General features: G+C 39.3%; 5 protein-coding genes across 5 annotated transcripts; 3 read left to right on the plus strand and 2 right to left on the minus strand.

Annotated features, from left to right (window-relative positions):
• Positions 1-217: 217 nt before the first annotated feature.
• LOC142978883 (WD repeat-containing protein SL1-17-like) lies at positions 218-2,910 on the plus strand. The gene is made up of 7 exons (XM_076123488.1): positions 218-424; positions 496-584; positions 668-816; positions 1,104-1,339; positions 1,691-1,878; positions 2,213-2,381; positions 2,573-2,910. Exons 1-7 carry the CDS (start codon positions 407-409, stop codon positions 2,669-2,671), a joined length of 948 nt encoding a protein of 315 aa, XP_075979603.1. The 5' UTR covers positions 218-406; the 3' UTR covers positions 2,672-2,910.
• Positions 2,911-5,318: 2,408 nt separating this feature from the next.
• LOC142978906 (uncharacterized) lies at positions 5,319-9,826 on the minus strand. Its single transcript, XM_076123516.1, has 3 exons — positions 9,778-9,826; positions 9,178-9,582; positions 5,319-5,883 (listed from the first exon to the last, which is right to left on the minus strand). The coding sequence occupies exons 1-3, from the start codon at positions 9,787-9,789 to the stop codon at positions 5,410-5,412; spliced, it is 891 nt and encodes a 296-aa protein (XP_075979631.1). The 5' UTR covers positions 9,790-9,826; the 3' UTR covers positions 5,319-5,409.
• LOC142978908 (uncharacterized) lies at positions 6,985-11,849 on the plus strand. The gene is made up of 3 exons (XM_076123517.1): positions 6,985-7,047; positions 7,151-7,555; positions 11,283-11,849. Exons 1-3 carry the CDS (start codon positions 7,036-7,038, stop codon positions 11,754-11,756), a joined length of 891 nt encoding a protein of 296 aa, XP_075979632.1. The 5' UTR covers positions 6,985-7,035; the 3' UTR covers positions 11,757-11,849.
• A 1,223-nt stretch (positions 11,850-13,072) lies between these two features.
• Positions 13,073-13,780, minus strand: LOC142978855 (pupal cuticle protein Edg-84A-like). Its single transcript, XM_076123448.1, has 2 exons — positions 13,744-13,780; positions 13,073-13,642 (listed from the first exon to the last, which is right to left on the minus strand). Exons 1-2 carry the CDS (start codon positions 13,753-13,755, stop codon positions 13,169-13,171), a joined length of 486 nt encoding a protein of 161 aa, XP_075979563.1. The 5' UTR covers positions 13,756-13,780; the 3' UTR covers positions 13,073-13,168.
• Positions 13,781-19,049: 5,269 nt separating this feature from the next.
• LOC142978781 (uncharacterized) lies at positions 19,050-20,028 on the plus strand. Its single transcript, XM_076123344.1, has 2 exons — positions 19,050-19,100; positions 19,222-20,028. Exons 1-2 carry the CDS (start codon positions 19,089-19,091, stop codon positions 19,963-19,965), a joined length of 756 nt encoding a protein of 251 aa, XP_075979459.1. The 5' UTR covers positions 19,050-19,088; the 3' UTR covers positions 19,966-20,028.
• The last annotated feature ends 618 nt before the right edge of the window (positions 20,029-20,646 follow it).

The following is a 20,646-nucleotide window of genomic DNA, read 5'->3' on the forward strand; positions in this document are numbered from 1 at the left end:
AGATTCTTAAACGAGTTTATTAAGGTTGGCCGATTTATCAAGTGTTGAAACTTATTTCTAAACGAATCGAAAAATGTCATTCTAGTTGTTATGACTTTTGACTACCTGTCAAATGTCAAAATATAAATGATCCGTCGCAATATTTTTAATTTCTAGCATGAATAGAGACATTTCTCTTTTTAACAAGAGCTCTTATGTATATAGTTATCTCTTTTTAAACGCTTCCTTCCTATTTCTTTTTGAACTTTATTCAAGTTTTAGTTCTGAGATTTCTGAGCAAAAATAGAAATATAAAAACCATATTATTATAGATTGTTCTGCAAGTTTATTAAAAAAGGTTCCTTGTAGAACTGAAGTACTAAACCTTTTTTAATATTAGCTAAACTATAAATAATACTTTGCGACAATGCCGGCAAATGTTGTGGTGAGAACCGTTTTAAGAAGTAAGATAACTGCTATTGAACTACGAGTAAACATCCTAATTTTTATTTACAGTATTCAATATTATTCAAAAAAGAAAATGCTCACGACGATCCAATATACTGCTGTGCATGGGTCAAATCTAATGTGTCAGGGGATTCGGCGTAAGTTCCCATATGTTATTATTTTTTTTAAGAATATAGATAATGCTACATATTTTTTCTAATGCCTATTACCTTTGCCTCAGTAATGCTGCCAAAGATTTGATAGTGACTGGAGGTCTTGATGGGGTAGTGAAGGTGTGGAAAATGCAAAATGATAGACTGGAACAAATACATGCCCTAGAAGGACATCTGATGGGTGTAGTGTCAGTTGCTATTAACCCTGCTGCATCAAGTAAGGAGACTAACATTAGACTCTACACACTTTTTTTTAAATATGGAGACTGTATCAAAAAAAAGGCATACTAACATGAATTTTATTGTCCCACTGCCAATTTGCTTTGCAGAGCGACAGAATTTGTCTATTTTATTTTAATTAATTAAATATTGTTTAAGTCAGATAGTAGACTCTAAGTAAATTATGTATACCTAAGTATAAATTACAGTTTGATTTTTTCTTATTTCTACCAATTGGTGTATATTTTTCCTTCTATGCTGAACTAGATAACTTTGTATTTTTAGTGATAGTAAGTGCCTCACTAGATTCAAACATGATTCTCTGGGACTTAAACTCTGGCAAGAAGATAACTGAAGTGGCTATCGGTGAGTCAGATGTGTGGCAGCTGGTGTTCTCCCCTGATGGTGAACATGTGGCTACTGGGGGTCATCTGGGGAAAGTGCAAGTGTTTAATGTCAGCCACGGCAGTATTGATAAGACACTTGATACTAGAGGGAAATTTATATTGAGTATTGATTGGGTGAGTATTCCATTCAGTAGTTTATAGTTCAATAGTATTGTATGTTGTGCACATTTATTTTTTAGTATACCTACTTTGTGTCTTTTTGTTGTAGGTTACTAAAATTCCCTCAGAAAATATACATTATAAGCCAGTTTTATTTCACAACACACATTTTATTTTTTGTTTCTACTCAAGATCTCTCTCATTCTAGGAGGAAACTCGTGCCCAGCAATGGAGCAGTAATGAGTTAAACAAAAAATAGTTTTAGATTTTATGGATAATATTTTAACAACACACAATCTTGCTAGTATGAAAAATCTATTAAGTGCAGAGCAGTAGGTATATTTTATGTTTTTATTTTATTGGCAGAGTCCTGATGGTAAATACATAGCAACAGGTTCAGAAGATGGCACAGTGTGCATTCTAGATGTGCAGCAAGGTAAAGTGCTGCACACTATTGAAGCACACTCTCAACCAATCAGAAGTGTATCATTCTCACCATGCAGCAATAGACTTGCTACAGCCTCTAATTATGGATTTATTAAGGTTTATGGAGTGTAAGTATTAAGGAACCAGTTGATGCTGTGATAATCTTTCTGCCTTATGTGCCTATAGACTTATCTACTTTGCTTGCATAACAGTAATACAAACTGATTTTTTGCCATTGTACAAGATATTATTATACTGATGTTGCTGCTTTTTTTATCAGTTAAAATAAATATTTACTTGTATCTGACATTTGTAAAAGACAGCTACTAAAAAATATTTCTTTAAATCGTTTTTCCAGACTTATTCTAAGTTCATAATACTATTACAGCAATATATTTCTCTTAATAAAGTCTCTGAAGCTATATTTATTACATACATGGGTGATTTTTGTTTGATCTACAGTGTAAGTGCAGGACTACAAGGCTCGTTAGGTCACAAGACGTGGATGTCGAGCGTCTGTTTCGCACCAGATGGCGTTCGTATCGCGGCGGGAGCGGCCGACGGCTCTGTGCGAGTCGTCAACTCTCAAGACCTCACTCTACTTAATACTTTTCAAGAACATAACGATACGGTATGCTCTTTTATCTTAGTTGTTAATTATATATTTTTTAAATGAAAAGAAAAACATTGGTGTTAGTTTAGTATGTCGCAACATAGATGGCGCTGGGAACACGAAACTGTCGTTAACTCGTAAAGCATTTGCTAAAAGATAGAAAATGCCTTTTTTTCGATATGATTCTAATTATCATTACTGTTTCGCAGGTTTGGGGTGTGCATTTCGACAGCAGCAGTAAGAAGTTAATATCGGTGTCTAAAGATAAATGTATAAACTTATATGAATGTCCACAGAAGAATAAGTAAAAGTGAAATATTGACTATCTTGTATATTTTACTTAGGTATTATACCGTTCTACATTATCTAATTTGAAAACTAAAGCTTTTACATACTTAACTATAAGTACAAAGGCTCAAAATACAAACGCAGTTTTTTGTAAAACATTTTTCAAAACTTTATGGTTCTAATATTTCTACGATAAAAAAGCTGTTAGTGTAGCAAGTTCTTGCGTTATTTATTGATAGTGAAGATGTATCCAAATAAATTGTTGAAAGTTATTTATGCCTTTTACCTTTCTCATAGTTGAAAAATAAGAATTTTCAAAACACCATAACAAATCTCAAATCCCGTCTTATTCCCATACTGGTAGATAGAGATTAAGGAACGCTAGTAACTACTACCCTTTCAAACTTTCTACTTACTTCATACATGCGAAGAAAAGTTTGTTTGAATAGATGTATGGATATATAAAAGATATTTTTGTTGCCGTTTCTTGCAAAAATTGGTTGAACATTTACGAAAAGTCAAACAGATGGTTTACTGCGCGAGCTGCGTAGATAAAAGATAATTTTACCCTGGAAAAGAACTCTACACGGATGTAGTTGTTGTCAGAGGTTATAGTTTCAAATTACCGACAGTAAAATGATTTGTTTGCAGCATACTTCAAAACAAAAACCGGCTAAGTGCGAGTAAGACTCGGGCTCAAAGGGTTCCGTGCCAGTGATTAAAAAATGGCAAAATCATCATGTCATTACTTCTACTGCTATTATTAGGTACTAATATACCTTCAATAATGTATGAGAGCCACTTCAGATTCGTGAGATAGAGCCTGGTGACAGACAGACAAATAAACTTAGTGATAGGGTTCCCGTTTTACCCTTTGCCCACGGAACTCTAAGAGTATAAATTCAAAACCTTCTCTACATAGGTACGATAGTTGAATGTAGCACTGAATAACGTGCAAAGCAAGGGTGCTCTGTCCCCTATAAGACGCGTCTGGCGGCTTGATTAATTTTCGGCAGTAAGCGGATTGCGCCCACCGCCGTATTAAAGATTTTTGCCTAGCACTGTACCTATAGGTAGTAGGTACCTAACTGAAACCTGCCCTTTTCAGTTTTAACATCTAGTACTTATCTAAGTACTTATTCACGAAAAATGTGAACAAGTATTTTGTTTATTTAAGGAGATTTTAATGAAGTACCACTAATCGAAAGAAGACCAGTTCCAAGTCATTAAATAATAATCGCGAAGCACATTAACGTACTTATTTCATCTATCAATATTGGAGGGTTGATAAGATTTACCAACGTAAGCTTATCGATTTTAATACTTATAATTTGCTGTTACCTCACATGAAGATATAAAAGATGCAAAGTGTGACTTCCAGATTTTAAACCTAGTAATAAAATGTTCCCTTATAGCGTGTGAACTGCGAAGGGTGCAGATCAATTCTCTATTTAAAATGAATGAAATTGCTATGTTGATATCAATGTCGGAATCTTACAATCACCACAATACTCTGATTTCTAAGATAGAAAGGTAATGAAACACTGAGTAGAAGACGGTTATCGGTTCGAATTCGCTTAAATTTTTTACAGGCATAAAAAATAATTTGGTATTTTTCTATAAAACAACAAAGGATGTTAAATAGCAGATAATATTCACATCGCATTATTATTATTGAACCGTTGCGTTGTCAAGGTAAATACATAAAGGGGAGGCATATAACAAAAATATTTACATTGGTAGCAAGTCAATTGGTATCGGCTTAATTTGCGGGGAATTATGCGGTGCGGCCCGCCGGGAAATCAACTTTACATTCAATTTACCGCCAGTGCACAGATAAAAACCAATCTCTTCATTTTTACCTGCCGCACCGAGAGTTTTAAATCCTCTTTTTAATGTTCCGTATAACCCTATGTTAGTGTATTTTTTATTATATTTAATCCTTTTCTTGATTCGGTTGTTGTCGCTATTTAGGTAGGCATAATGTTGTAGGTACCTCCCTTAAACATTCTTTCAGCAATTTTCATTTTACTCGTCAATGATATGTCGCTTACTTCTGACGAGACATATATAATATGTTTTAGAATCTATGCCTGCAGCAATAAAATAAATGTCTGCCTAGGTATTCACTGTAACTGTTCTCCTACCACTTATCAATGCAAGTTTTTCCGGAATTCCGATATTAGATATAGGTAACTCCTGATTTCTATGTTATTTCGCAATGGTTTTTCTATGTACTTAACGTATATAGCACTAACTAATAGCCAGTTGACAAGTCGTATTGTACAGTCCACATACTGGTATTGCCGGTGGCGGGCGGCGGAGGTATCGGTGTCGTAATCACGGCCGCGCCGCCGGCAGCTCCATTCAATGAGATGAAATCACTATGCGGCTGTATGAATAATTCAGGTGCGGTACACCGGCTTGGAGGGAGGCACCCGATGCACCCCCCACTATCGACGATATTGATATAAAGTTGACAAAATATGTATGGACATGGCAACGGTATGCATCATTTCAGTATTGCTGAAACCTAAATAGTGTTCAGGTACCTACTACGTGCGTCGTTCATAGTTCAAAGCCTGGAATTAGTGTTGAGTTTACTGTTATTTTAAATCTTTATGTTCAAATTACGGGACGAAATAAAATAGTTTGAATAAACTTTGTTCATATCGATAATGTATTAGCAACTATTGTTTTGCATAAATAATAGTTCTCTTAACTAGTTAACAATGCGTGTTCAGTAATGTGCTGTCGCCTAGTGGTGGTAAGAGATGGCGGGCGAGGAGTAGGTGACGTGGGCGAGGGGAGCGGCGGCGTACGCCACTTTAGCGACGGGGGCGGCGTAGGCGATCTTGGCGACGGGAGCGTGCGCGTAGGCGACGGGAGCGGCGTGCGCGTACACGGGAGCGGCGGCGACGGCGATCTTAGCGGGCGCGGGGTGGACGGGGGTGCCCTCGTAGCGCACGATGGCGTTGAAGCCGTGGAGCTTGTCGGCGGTGTACTCGACGATGCGGTGCACGCCGTCGGGCTGCACCAGCGAGTACGAGCCGTGCACGGCGTCGCCGGCGCGCGCCTCCTGCTGCTGCTTCACGTCGCCGCTGTGCGAGTCGTGCACTGAGTACGAGAAGTCGTAGTGCGCGGGCGCCTCGGGCTCCGCGTACACCACCTTGGCGACGGGCACCAGGGGGCCGGCACTCGCCACCACCGCCAGGGACAGGACAATCACGAACTGGAACAAAGACAATATAATTAATCATTTAAGTTCTATGAAGTTATTTTGATCTCACTCTAATATTTTGCTGATGATTTACTTATTTCATGAAATCTCGACTAGAAATTAAACTTACTTTAGCGACCATTTTTGCTACTTGTTGTTGGTATGTTACTAGTGTACAGGTTAGTACTTGACTGTGATAAAATAAGTCCTGCTTCACTTTTTATAAGAGATTTGCCGCCTACAATTTGATCTGGTTGGTGACATGTGTCATGCCCGGGGCACTGCTTATTAATATTTACAATGAATTGGAGGTCAAGGTTTGGCACGCGGCGAATTTTTATAATGTAGGTATCACTTATGTATCAATGCACACGAATGAATTCTATTCTCTTTTAAAAGAAACCTACCATCCCATAGTCTCTTTACACAATAATCTTTTTATTAATGATGAACGTGAACCTTGCCATTGTTAAGGCTCAACGACACAGGCTTACAGCTGCAGTGTATTCAACGAAAAAAGACATTAAGTTCGTCTGCTGCACACAGAACAAAACGGAGAATTTTAGGAGTAACCCTGATTTACCAGCCACCTTGTAACGCAGTGAAGACGAAAATAATTTGTTTATGTGAGTGGACTGCGCTGATTTAATCAAGTAGTTTTTTATGACATGTTTAACTTCTTTAGAGAAGTGTCAGTGTTTGCCGTAATCACTGAAAAAAATAATAAAAATCCGAGACCTCATGTAAGTCTATCGTACAGAGTTCAAATAGCATAACAATATGTGCAGATAGTTCTTATATAATATACATAATGTTTTCATGGAATAATCTACACACATGTCTTAGAGCTTTCTACAAAATTTCTAATCTAGAAATCAGAACGCATACCTACGCAAGAGTTGTGACAATCAAGTTTTTAAAATGATTAAAGTGTACAGGTACTAACCTGTGCTACATAGTCAGACTGAACAGTGTTCGACCTTCACCTCTCAATTAATTATTGTAAAGCTTTTTTGACACCGGCTTGAACCTAAACATGTGTCACAAAACCAGATTTGTTCAACAGATTACTTATGTATAAAAACTGAACAAAGTTAGTAATAATTACAGTCGAACACTGACAGCCAAATTAGCAACAACAAATTCAGTCCGTTATTATCAAAAATGGTCGCCAAAGTAAGTATTTACTTTAATGCTGTCTCTTAGTATTTTCCACATGATGAAAGTGTTAAATAATAATAAGAGAATCAGCATTTATAAACCATAATTTAATTTCCAGTTCGTGATTGTCCTGTCCCTGGCGGTGGTGGCGAGTGCGGGCCCCCTGGTGCCCGTCGCCAAGGTGGTGTACGCGGAGCCCGAGGCGCCCGCGCACTACGACTTCTCGTACTCAGTGCACGACTCGCACAGCGGCGACGTGAAGCAGCAGCAGGAGGCGCGCGCCGGCGACGCCGTGCACGGCTCGTACTCGCTGGTGCAGCCCGACGGCGTGCACCGCATCGTCGAGTACACCGCCGACAAGCTCCACGGCTTCAACGCCATCGTGCGCTACGAGGGCACCCCCGTCCACCCCGCGCCCGCTAAGATCGCCGTCGCCGCCGCTCCCGTGTACGCGCACGCCGCTCCCGTCGCCTACGCGCACGCTCCCGTCGCCAAGATCGCCTACGCCGCCCCCGTCGCTAAAGTGGCGTACGCCGCCGCTCCCCTCGCCCACGTCACCTACTCCTCGCCCGCCATCTCTTACCACCACTAGGCGACAGCACATGACTGAACACGCATTGTTAACTAGTTAAGAGAACTATTATTTATGCAAAACAATAGTTGCTAATAAATTATACCTTCAAAGTTATAGCCATAACTTTTTCTTTATCTTAATTCCTACGTTTGCCAGTAGCTATAATTGGCTAGACCCTCAGAAATATGTAGTACTAACCTTAATACAACAAGTAATTAAGAAAACCTTTAAAAATGCAAAAGACCCTTAAGGGGCTACACACATTTATTCAGCTGCATTCGCGTTTCACTGAACGATTTTGGACTCATTAATTCAGCTTCTATCAGCCGCGTAAGAATGAGAAAAGCGATTACGTGTTATCTCAGCTGAAACGCTTCTATCAGCCGCGTATAATGATTACGGATTAATAAATCATATAAATCCAGGGACTATGCAGGTACAACACGTGTACAGCGCTGTAAGGTCGCGTACGGCGCTGAAAACTGTTGTAAGAACAGCGTTGAACTATTTCTATAGCACGCGTAAGATAAAAACACACTTGTCCTTATTTTCTACTCGTTTGCCGCGAAAGCTGAAACGACGCGGAAAGCTGTAAGGATGTGTACGCGTCTCCATAAAAAAACGCATTTTTTATGGATAGGTATAAGCTAAATAGAGCTAAGTGCTAATAGAGCAAAGATAGTCCTAATTGTGACCAAAATCGTTCAGTAAACGCAAATGAATCTGAATAAATGTAAGTAGTCCCTAAAAATTACCAATATCGTTCAGCGAAACGGGAATGGAGCTGAACAATTGTGAGTAGTCCCTAATGTTTCAACTGCTATGGCAACTCTAACTTGCAAATCTCTCACATCGTCAGTCTTAGTGCGAGTCTAAAAGAAGAACCAAGTAATACACAAAATAAAGCACTTTATGTTTCGATCCAGCGTTACAGCTCTATAATTGTTCGCTCCAAATAGAGATAGCTTAGGAAATCACTTGACGAAGTGGTTCATTGCTAACAATATTTATGTAGCTAGTGATATGTTATATGTCCTGAGGGCTCGAAATATGTGACAAAATAACTTAAGGTTTATATAAATTAAAACTAAAAATTCTGTGCGTATGAAACAGCTTCAGACAGGTATGTCGTGAACGCTAGACCTTCATTGTCAGTGCATGCTCCCAAAATTGGTAATATTGATGGATGAAGCTGGGCCCTCGTGATTTTGGCAGATGACAAACTATCAGCCTTTGTAAAATAGCGCAGATCCGTCGTTCACGGTCTTTTGCTCTATTCCTTCGTCGATCAAATAATTATCAAATTATAGATACTTTTTTCCATTTTTTTTTTGTGTCTAGAAGTCGTTTTTTTCTCATCCAGACTTAGAATTTGTCGTTATGAAGTGATAAAACAAAATGGGTTTTAACTTTGAAGGTATAATTTATTAGCAACTATTGTTTTGCATAAATAATAGTTCTCTTAACTAGTTAACAATGCGTGTTCAGTCATGTGCTGTCGCCTAGTGGTGGTAAGAGATGGCGGGCGAGGAGTAGGTGACGTGGGCGAGGGGAGCGGCGGCGTACGCCACTTTAGCGACGGGGGCGGCGTAGGCGATCTTGGCGACGGGAGCGTGCGCGTAGGCGACGGGAGCGGCGTGCGCGTACACGGGAGCGGCGGCGACGGCGATCTTAGCGGGCGCGGGGTGGACGGGGGTGCCCTCGTAGCGCACGATGGCGTTGAAGCCGTGGAGCTTGTCGGCGGTGTACTCGACGATGCGGTGCACGCCGTCGGGCTGCACCAGCGAGTACGAGCCGTGCACGGCGTCGCCGGCGCGCGCCTCCTGCTGCTGCTTCACGTCGCCGCTGTGCGAGTCGTGCACTGAGTACGAGAAGTCGTAGTGCGCGGGCGCCTCGGGCTCCGCGTACACCACCTTGGCGACGGGCACCAGGGGGCCCGCAGACGCCACCACCGCCAGGGACAGGACAATCACGAACTGGAAAATGAAGCGTAAAGCGTAAATTCAATGTTTTCTACAGCTTCAGTCTCTATGTTTGTGACTAAACGTTCCGTTGTTGTGATCAAAATGAAATAAGTAATTTTCGCATCATAAGATTACTATCTTACAATTTTTAAGACTAGACTGCTGTCTATTTATTTACGTGACAACAGCCTGGTGTTATTTACTCACTTTGGCAACCATTTTTGCTAATTTGTGTAGTTGGGTGCTGACAATTTGACTATCAGTACTTGACTGTGATAATGTATAAATCTGATCCAGTTTTTATATGTTGTGCTAGATAAAATGATACATGAACTTAAAATTCTGGTTTATGACACACAGGCCTAGACAGGTGTCAAATAAGCTAGTAGCTCGTTGTATAGCTCTGAAGGTCAACACTATTCATTGCATTATTTAATAAATTATTAAGAATCGCTATTAATTGTGTTGCATTGTTATTTTTTTTTTTTTTTATAATCTGTAATAGTTGCAGTAGCTTGTTGACGTGAAACTTTAGACCACAACAATAGGTAGTGTATGGAGTACTGAAAGGGCCACACGCTGCTTGGAGATTTAAATGATAAGTCACTGATAAGTTTAATGAAATGCTACTTATTGGTAACTTTACTATTAAGTAACTAGTGATATGTAGATATATGAATGTGTTATGAGTCTGGCGTTAAAGAATGTAGATTCCGTACTTATACAATAGTTAGAATTTATTAAATGCGATGCTACAGTAAAATGCTGAATTAGGGCGCGTTCCCACTATGTCGTAACGTTAATTTATCGTTGGACGACTGTCGTCTCTAGCTGTTCCCATTATAACGATTGTTTGCCGTCAAAGAATTTTATCGTTTATGTGATTGTCGTATCTAGCCGTCCCCACTGTCGCGATATTCTTACATCATTGCAATAAATGTCGTAGACGACAGTAAGTCGTGTCGTTCTATATGTGAACACCTCCATTTAAACATATAAGCCACGACACTTAAAACTACACGATTATCTGTCGTCACGACATAGTGGAAACGCACCCTTAGAAGGTCGCGCGAGCCATGATGTACAATATATATAGGTATATAACTATTAACTAATGCAGGTAGGTTAGAATGAATTAACCAAAAAAATCACAAGTACGTACAATAAAAAGTATAAAAAATGATAGCGAAGTGACGCATGTGCTTCTGCACTTTAAAATGTTATAAAATTGAACACGTTGAGAAAAGTGTAGAAAATAATGAATGAAGGCATGTGTAATACTTATATATTCTGCACCTTCATACTTTGAACAATGACCATAGATTTGCAAATGGTTATAAATATCGTTCGTATACAAATGAACGACATATAATGAAACCTTGACCTCTAAATTATAATGAAGCGTATTTTATAATTTTTCGAGCCCGAGGCGATGCTGAATAACTAGAGCACACTGTAAGCGTACCTACTCATAATGTATAAAAAGTGCAGCAGTATTAATATTTATTACAGTCACACATTGACACGCTAATAAACAACAACAAACCAAAAAAAATATTTGCAACAATGGTCGCCAAAGTGAGTTCAATCAGAAAGCAATAAAAACAGCTAAAAATATGATTGAATGATATACATAATGTCAATTATTATTTATTAACGTGTCTAAGAACAATATGAAGTGGTTTAAGGTAAATATTTCTGCTTTGTTCCAGTTCGTGATTGTCCTGTCCCTGGCGGTGGTGGCGTGTGCGGGCCCCCTGGTGCCCGTCGCCAAGGTGGTGTACGCGGAGCCCGAGGCGCCCGCGCACTACGACTTCTCGTACTCAGTGCACGACTCGCACAGCGGCGACGTGAAGCAGCAGCAGGAGGCGCGCGCCGGCGACGCCGTGCACGGCTCGTACTCGCTGGTGCAGCCCGACGGCGTGCACCGCATCGTCGAGTACACCGCCGACAAGCTCCACGGCTTCAACGCCATCGTGCGCTACGAGGGCACCCCCGTCCACCCCGCGCCCGCTAAGATCGCCGTCGCCGCCGCTCCCGTGTACGCGCACGCCGCTCCCGTCGCCTACGCGCACGCTCCCGTCGCCAAGATCGCCTACGCCGCCCCCGTCGCTAAAGTGGCGTACGCCGCCGCTCCCCTCGCCCACGTCACCTACTCCTCGCCCGCCATCTCTTACCACCACTAGGCGACGGCACATGACTGAACACGCATTGTTAACTAGTTAAGAGAACTATTATTTATGCAAAACAATAGTTGCTAATAAATTATACTTTCAAAGTTAAAACCCCTTTTCTTCTCTCACTTAACTACAACAAATTCTAAGTCTGTATGAGAAGAAATCGACTTCTGGATACAAAAATAATGTAAAAAGTATCTATGATTTGATAATAATTATTTGATCGACGAAGTAATAGACTGAAAGACCGTGACCGTCGGACCTGCGCTATTTTACAAAGGCTGATAGTTTGTCATCTGCCAAAGTCACGACGGCCCAAGCTTCATCCATCATTCTTACCTGTGTTGGGAGCATGCACTGACAATGAAGATCTAGCGTTCACGAGATACCTGTCTAAAGTTGGTTCTTACGCACTGATTTTTTTGACATATCAATTTATACGAAACTCAAGTTATTTTGTCACACATTAAGAGCCCTCAGGACATATGATATATCACTAGCTCCATAAATATTGTTAGCAATGAACGACTGTCTTCATCAAGTGATTTCCCATCTCTATTTGGAGCGAACATTAGAAATAGTTGTTATGCTGGATCGGAACATTCGGAACATAAAGTCGTTCTTTTTCATTTCGTGTATTACTTGTTTCAATTTTAACACTCACACTAGGAAAGACGTTGTGAGAGTTTTGCAAAGGAACAAGTTAGAGGAAAACTTACAGATAGAAACGAAATAAGCTAATCAATCGTGACTCTACTTACACCACGTAAAAAATGTGATGTCGAGGATACTGAAATAGCTTAATAAAAAAGTTTATTATTAATTGACATCAACTAAATTAAGAAATCAACTAAATCAGTAAATAATTGCGAGTGTATTTTTTCTCATTATCTTCTTTACTTCAGCTATTGAGAGTTATTAAACCACGTTTATTTTATATAGAAGTATTCACATGCAATTTTTTCAATTTTCATTATCTACATTTTCGTAAACAAAATGATACCAAGGTTATGTACTTAAATTATACGTGTGTAAGCATTATTGTATATATTTATGTAATTACTAACTCGATCAACAATGTAGTGCTCCGTTGGCCAAGCATGAATTTTGTCCAGCAAAAATAGATAGCAAACATAATCTGTAACAGGCATTTCGTTAGAGTTGCCATAGCAGTTGAAACATTAAGGGCCTTTTGCATTTTTAAAGCTTTTCTCAATTACGAGTCGTATTAAGGTCGGTACTACATACAACATATTTCTGAGGCTAGAGTTAATCATAGCTGCTGGCAAACGTACGAAATTAAGGTAAAGAAAAAGTTGTTGCTGTAACTTGGAATGTATAATTTATTAGCAACTATTGTTTTGCATAAATAATAGTTCTCTTAACTAGTTAACAATGCGTGTTCAGTCATGTGCCGTCGCCTAGTGGTGGTAAGAGATGGCGGGCGAGGAGTAGGTGACGTGGGCGAGGGGAGCGGCGGCGTACGCCACTTTAGCGACGGGGGCGGCGTAGCCGATCTTGGCGACGGGAGCGTGCGCGTAGGCGACGGGAGCGGCGTGCGCGTACACGGGAGCGGCGGCGACGGCGATCTTAGCGGGCGCGGGGTGGACGGGGGTGCCCTCGTAGCGCACGATGGCGTTGAAGCCGTGGAGCTTGTCGGCGGTGTACTCGACGATGCGGTGCACGCCGTCGGGCTGCACCAGCGAGTACGAGCCGTGCACGGCGTCGCCGGCGCGCGCCTCCTGCTGCTGCTTCACGTCGCCGCTGTGCGAGTCGTGCACTGAGTACGAGAAGTCGTAGTGCGCGGGCGCCTCGGGCTCCGCGTACACCACCTTGGCGACGGGCACCAGGGGGCCCGCACTCGCCACCACCGCCAGGGACAGGACAATCACGAACTGAAAAATTTATAAAAACTGTTAGAATTTTCCTTTTCGTTATTCAACAAATGGTTTGTAGTCAGTCAGTTATGTAAAACATAATTGATTATCCTACTTACTTTAGCGACCATGTTGCTAATTTGGGTATCAGTACTCAACTGTGCTAGTGTTTGTCCTGTTACAGTTTTTATATTATTTTGTCACCACTATACGTGGTTGGTGACATACAAGCCCGGAGCGCTGCCAAATAAGCTTCATAATGATTGAGAGGTGAAGGCCGGACATGCATTGGTTCAACCGACACGATCCGACCTAGAGATTAGCACCTGTAGATACAGTAGGACAGTCACGACCTTACTTGGAATGTGTTACTTGTACGATCAAAGAAACCGGTTTTAAAAAGCTTTGGGCTATTATTAAATTGCCGCAATGCTTTTTCTTCACGGTTTTGAAATTAGGTTTTTATTAGTTTTCGTTTTACAGTATAATATGCTTTTTTATTCAAATAAAATTAGTAGTACTTAAATTATGTAAAGGCCTATATATGTAGGTACGTAGTTCATTTTGCTACTCACTGATTAACCTGAATTCAAAAATGATGCAATCATTTTGCAATATCCGCTTTTGGTGAGAAATTTTAATATATGGGAGTCAAGTTCATAACCTTCAAGACTTTCTTAATAACCGGAGTCGGAAGTATTTCAGGTAGACAGGTACATTTGTTTCTAAGTATCACTGAGTAGTTAACAATTTAGTTTACAATATGCGAAATATATATATAAATATCTAATTTAGAATCGTAACACCGTGATCATATTGATCTGCATCTTTTCCTGAATAAACCTCAAAATCACTTATTAAACTTTACAAGCAGACTTTTCCGTAAGTAATTCAGAAGTGGAAGGTTGTCACGTATTGTATTATGATTTAGAAAGACTACTGTCCAAGTAATGCATGTCTAATGCTCAAACACCCACAGTATGATTAAGATAAATTATTGCACATGTTACTCTAATCATAATAAAAATATATTACTTTATCTGATTTACGAGAGCCATATCTTAATTTAAATCTTAGGAACTTACACAGCTACCTACAAAGTTACGTCACATCTATGGTTCCAGTAATTTCATAGAGATAACGAAACTTAAAACAAGTTTATGAGCTTATACAAAAACTAGCCCTGAATGGTACACTTTTACGCTGGTTAAGATTCTTCAAACATCGAGAACTTAAGAAGTAATCAGATTTTCATAATAATATTGATGCATGCATTGATGAATCAGATTTTCATAATATTTATTATTATGAAAATCTGATTCATCAATGCATGCATCAATAGGAAACCTTATGAATAAGGTGGGTTTAATATTTAGAATTGGACTGAATCATAGGCCTAACCCTTTTGGTAAGGCGTGATGTTATGTTTCTATGTATGGACTGAAACTGGATGATGGATAAGTCTATATGTATATAGGTTACACTTATTCAGAAACGCGAAAAAAAGTATTGCAGTAAGCTTAGCCACTGTAGAATTTGTAAATGAAGACAAAAAACGGTGATGTTTCTGGACATATGTGAGTAGATATACATTCTTACTTAGTACGCATACGATATTAATTGTAACTTCTTTAGTATACATTATATTATTAGTATGCATTCTATGTGCATATAAATAACTTATAATACTCTAAAGATCTAGTTTTTACCGGACACCTTCGTTTTAATAGACCGGCATTCTTTCAACTACGCCGACTACTTTTCAAAAATATATTTTAAAATTGCAATCCTAATTGATTTAATAATTAGCAGGCATAGATAATCTAATATATTACTGACATTACGGGCATTACAATTTGACACCAAATTAATGCGTAAATAAATTGCAAGTATAATAAATATTGTAACATTATGATATTTCTTGAAGAAACATGTAGTTTCCATTTTAATTAGACCTATGTCGTTTAAACTTTTATCACATTGGAAAGGCCTTAATAAGATGGCTGGAGTCCGGTAAAGAAATTAAAAGTAGTTTGGTGAACCGGTGTGACCAAGGCCTTGGCCGAATTGTTTTGGGTGTGGTCCAATGGGTGATATGTGTACCACGGACCACGCGTGCACAGATTGATCGGAAGACAAGCTTAAGAAATTGTTTACTAAGTACATTTGAACGTGACTTGGAATATGTTGCAAATATGTTCCTAATGTGGTCCACGGGTTGACCTGCCGCTGGTAACTAATGTAGGTCATTGAGATAATACGTCTATTGTAGATTATATTTCTCTTTAGAGTAATGGCGGCTTAGATAAACTATGATTTCATAGTTATTTAATTATCACGTATCGTTAGTTCAGTAATTTGTCTGTTGACAGTATTATTTATTGTGAAATCAAGAGTAAGGAAACGCTGTAATATAAAGCCTGAAGTACAAACTCCCTTAAAAAAATATAAATAACGCGAAAGTTATTGAATGGGTATATGATTACGCAATTTACGGCAGAAGATCCCTTGAATGCTTGCAATGAATCATCTCTGTTCATCTTTTGCAAAACTTTATCATTCATCGCAATCTTCTCTCAATCATATCATAATAATATTTACCATCTATCATTATTTTATTGACATGAAGTGATATAAATCGATCGTCGGTTTAAATCGCTTTATTTAACACATGAACTTGAAAAACCGGAACCATTTTATTAAAGAAATATATCAGTTTATATAAAAACCGAATTGCTTCCGAAAATATCGTAAATATTGCTTACGTAATATATAATTTTATCGTCCTTTAAAGGACAGCGACTGTTTCATAATAAAAAGTAATTAATACTTCCGTTTTGTTAATAATTAACTGGTTTTATAGGAAATCGGACATTATGATAACTTAAGGTATTTAATCATGACCTTGTTGATTCTCGAAGTTGTTTTACGACAAATGGTTGTACCTTAGTATTTGATTGCCATTGACATAATAAGATGGACTTTCGTTTGCGATCATTAGTTCTATTTTAGTGCAAGTAGTAGTATCGATGTTCTACATTCATTACCTAATTTGCAACACATGTAATCTTAAGTTAACACAATATTAAATATCTCTAATAGGAGCAAAATCTACCTGTTTACAGAATTCTATTTTCCAAATTACATCGGGGTTGCAGATATTGCGTTTCGATTACTCTTATTAATAGTTATTAATCTAGTCTAATTTGAATTTCAATAATTAGTTATCCATTACCAATATTTAATAGGCTAATACGTATCCACAACCTTCGTAATATTCGCAAATCATTTAATAATTAAATCATAACATCATAATTTTAAAACGCCTCGAGGTATAATAAAATACACATAGTTTTTACAACTAACAAAGATATCGCATTACTCAAGTTACATTATGTAAATCAATAGTTTAGCAATTTGTAAAATTGGAGCATTCACTTCTAAGTAATATCAGTGCGGTAATTACGCAGTATAACCTGTTTTACTGCTGACAGATGTGCTTTTTTAGGGTTCGCTGCGTCACAAAATTTGTACGGATTATTGCACCATGAGTCTTCAATGGAAAAGATTATCTTTTATGATATTTAAATCAATCTTAAAAATATAATAATCAACCTTATCATTGTTTTTCAAAATTAAGAAATGTTATTATCTAATATTTCCTTATTTAGGACTTTTAATTGTTTTTCGAACACTGATATCGAACAAAATGTAATGACAAAAAATACCTAAGGAATCTGATCTCCAAAACTTGGAGAAAGTAAATTAGAGTAATTACGTCATAACTATCGATTGAACATTAGACATGCGTGAATACATGATTGATGATTATAGTCTACAAATGTACGAGAACGATCAACAGAACCTTCACAACAAGCCGGATTCACTCTTGCCCATATTTCGTAGCTACAATTTAAGTATTTATTATACGTGGGAAAATTCACAAGTATGCGTAATTTACTTCAATTCAATGACATTTAAAAAACCTTACGATTTCTACTCGTATCGACATATGGCAAGGTGAATCAGTTCCTTTGGCGGTTAATGTCCCTATCCAAATAAATTAAAAATTTTACTCTTATTACCTGGTCTCGTTTAACAAGAATTTTGTCAAGGTTTCATTTCGTTTCGGAGTACACTTCCATAATGGTGCATCCACGCATATTTTTGTGGTGCAATGTGTCCAAATGCCATTTGTTAGTGATGTAATCTCTCCGTTTTGCTGCTCTACGATAGCTTCGATGTTGAATTAGCTCTAACATAGAATATAGATTCTTCATAAATGACCTAGCTCTAACATAGAATATAGATTCTTCATAAATGACCTATAGGAAACCTCTCATCTTACAATTTAAACTATCTAAACAGATAACAATCTTAGGATCTAAAACCAAGATCCAACCTACCAATCAAACTAATTGTTCTTTTTTTTCTTCTATCTAGAAAGTTTAGTAGGTTATAGAAATAAAGCTTATCTCTTGTATGATATTTGGAATTCATATATTAAGATAAATATTTGAATGATAGATTGATGACAGTTTTTAGTATCCTACATTCTGTAAGAGTTACCTTTACCTAATAGTTTGCTGTAAAAAAGATGTGTAGGCTGATAAACCACTATAACTCGGTAGACTATCTTCTCATAACGATAGGTAGATTATTGCGACCAAGCATAGAAGTAGACAATAAACTCAATGTCAATTTCATAACAAAATACATATATTTTCTTTAAATTCTGTCTTTATATCTTCCGTAGAAAAAACGACTTTATAATAAATAATATCAAGTATAATTATTTAATAGTATATAATATGATTAAGCTTTTAAAGCCCTGAAAACTAATCCTAACATACCGTATTCTCTATTTATTATGATATTCGTTAAACATTTGATTTATATCATTTCTATTTATTTTTGGATTAGAAGTCCGTAAGGTTTGGTTTGACTAAGCCTTCTTCATCGATCATGGCATGTAGTTTCACCTTTACTGTTGTTGACTTGTTGTTGTTAATCTTACTAGGAGTAGGATACTCTGTTTGCAATCAGTAACTAACGATCGAGTTGCAAGAGAGATTAATGATTTTCGTAAGTACGACGTGGATAAAAGTTACACAAATCCAAAATACGTATGCGAAACGGCCGCTACTCTATGCACTATGAAAGTAGAAAAAATCTATTAATAAATATTTATAACTTGTTAACTTAACGAGTTGGAAACAAAAGTAAATCTGTTGCAAGATACAAACAAAACTAATGAACTTGAGAAGGGTTACATAACGATACTTGCTACCGATCCAGTTTTGGACACGTGCGCCGGAGGCATCGAGCACGTCCAAGTACACGCGTGTTTACACCTTGATTCATTCGTGTGTAAACACATATGTGTATGCGTAACTAGCTTACTATAAAAAGCTCTGTGCGTACAGCAACGGTACACTCGTCAACAATAAACAATCCAGTCAACATGGTTGCCAAAGTGAGTAATCAGGACTGAAAATTTACGGTCTATTTCAAAATCATGTGAATGATATAATTTGTGATTTGAACGGAGAGTAAACAAAGTTTTTATGTGATATTAATTACGATTTTCCTTACAGTTCCTGACTTTCTTCGGCCTGGTGGCTGCCGCTGCCGCTGTTGCCATCCCAGTAGCCCCCATCCAAAAGGTGGTGTACGCCCAGCCTGAGGCGCCCGCCCACTACGAGTTCTCGTACTCCGTCCACGATGACCACAGCGGTGATGTAAAGCAACAGCAGGAGGCTCGCTCCGGAGACAACGTGCACGGCTCTTACTCGCTGGTGCAACCCGACGGTGTCCACCGTATCGTCGAGTACACCGCCGATGAGCACAACGGCTTCAACGCTGTCGTCCGTTACGAGGGCACCCCCGTCCACCCCGCACCCGCCAAGATCGCTGTTGCCGCCGCTCCCGTTGCCAAGATCGCCTACGCTCCGGCTCCTGTTGCCAAGATCGCCTACGCTGCGGCTCCCGTCGCCAAGGTTGCCTACGCCCCTGCCCCTGTTGCCGTAGCTGCTGCCCCCATCGCTAAAGTGGCGTACGCTCACGCTCCGGCTCCAGTTACCTACGCTCACGCTCCCGCTCAAGTGACCTACGCTCATGCTCCCGCCCAGGTCACCTACGCCCACGCTCCCGCCCAGGTCTCCTACGCCCACGCTCCCGCCCAGATTGCGTACTCTCACGCTCCCGTCGCCAAGGTGGCCTACGCTGCTGCTCCCGTCGCTAAGGTCGCGTATGCTGCTGCGCCCGTCGCCAAAGTGGCCTACGCCCAGAACCTTGGACACGTCACTTTCTCGTCCCCGGCTGTCTCCTACCACCACTAAGTCATAAGCTTTAAAATTGTTGATAATAATATTTATTCGTTGAATACAAGATAGTCAATTGAATTTGCTACTTTTATTTTTACCGAGGGTCAGTGGGGAAAGAATTGTACAAGGAGGCGTCAAAACGGCGTATCCGATATCAAAACGTTCTAAACGAAGTTAGAAGGAAGCGTGCGGGTAGTGTCGGGGAATCAATTGAATTATGTAGCATTATGATGCGAGTGGGTCCGGTTACGCGGCACGTCCGCGGCGCCCCCGGCGGGCCGCTCTGACGCATTGCTTCTGACACCTATTCATTCGGCTAGTTTACACCAACACCAACACATGTAGAGCTACATGTAAGAAGTGGGCGCCGGCCCCGGTCGCCACTCACACTATGCCTAGCGGGACGCAGGGAGTTTCCATATTCACTGGTACTTTTATAGTGCCCCGCTTTGCAAAAACAGCAGTACGTGTCGACGCCTACTTTAATGATTGCAGGCAAATATAAATTGACAGAGCCGATGGTGAAGGTAGTTGTTAGTGCGAAACGAGGGGTCCATAAAATGTGTGATGTGAATATTGTATTTTGTAACCCGCGCCTGTGTCTATGAACTGATGTAAGGGGTTGTAAGGCAATCATTATATTCACATAGATTATGAAGATCTCTTATAAATGACTCAGGTTATTAATACAAAAAG

This window comes from Anticarsia gemmatalis, chromosome 15 (assembly GCF_050436995.1).
Source record: "Anticarsia gemmatalis isolate Benzon Research Colony breed Stoneville strain chromosome 15, ilAntGemm2 primary, whole genome shotgun sequence".
NCBI classification, from domain to species: domain Eukaryota; kingdom Metazoa; phylum Arthropoda; class Insecta; order Lepidoptera; family Erebidae; genus Anticarsia; species Anticarsia gemmatalis.

Coding starts and splice junctions, on each gene's coding strand:
- LOC142978906 (XM_076123516.1), bottom strand. Junction 5,884..9,177: donor ACGCCGCCCCCGTCGCTAAA/GTGGCGTACGCC, acceptor TCTTTGTTCCAG/TTCGTGATTGTCCTGTCCCT.
- LOC142978908 (XM_076123517.1), top strand. Junction 7,556..11,282: donor ACGCCGCCCCCGTCGCTAAA/GTGGCGTACGCC, acceptor GCTTTGTTCCAG/TTCGTGATTGTCCTGTCCCT.
- LOC142978883 (XM_076123488.1), top strand. Junction 1,879..2,212: donor TTTATTAAGGTTTATGGAGT/GTAAGTATTAAG, acceptor TTTGATCTACAG/TGTAAGTGCAGGACTACAAG. Junction 2,382..2,572: donor TTCAAGAACATAACGATACG/GTATGCTCTTTT, acceptor ACTGTTTCGCAG/GTTTGGGGTGTGCATTTCGA.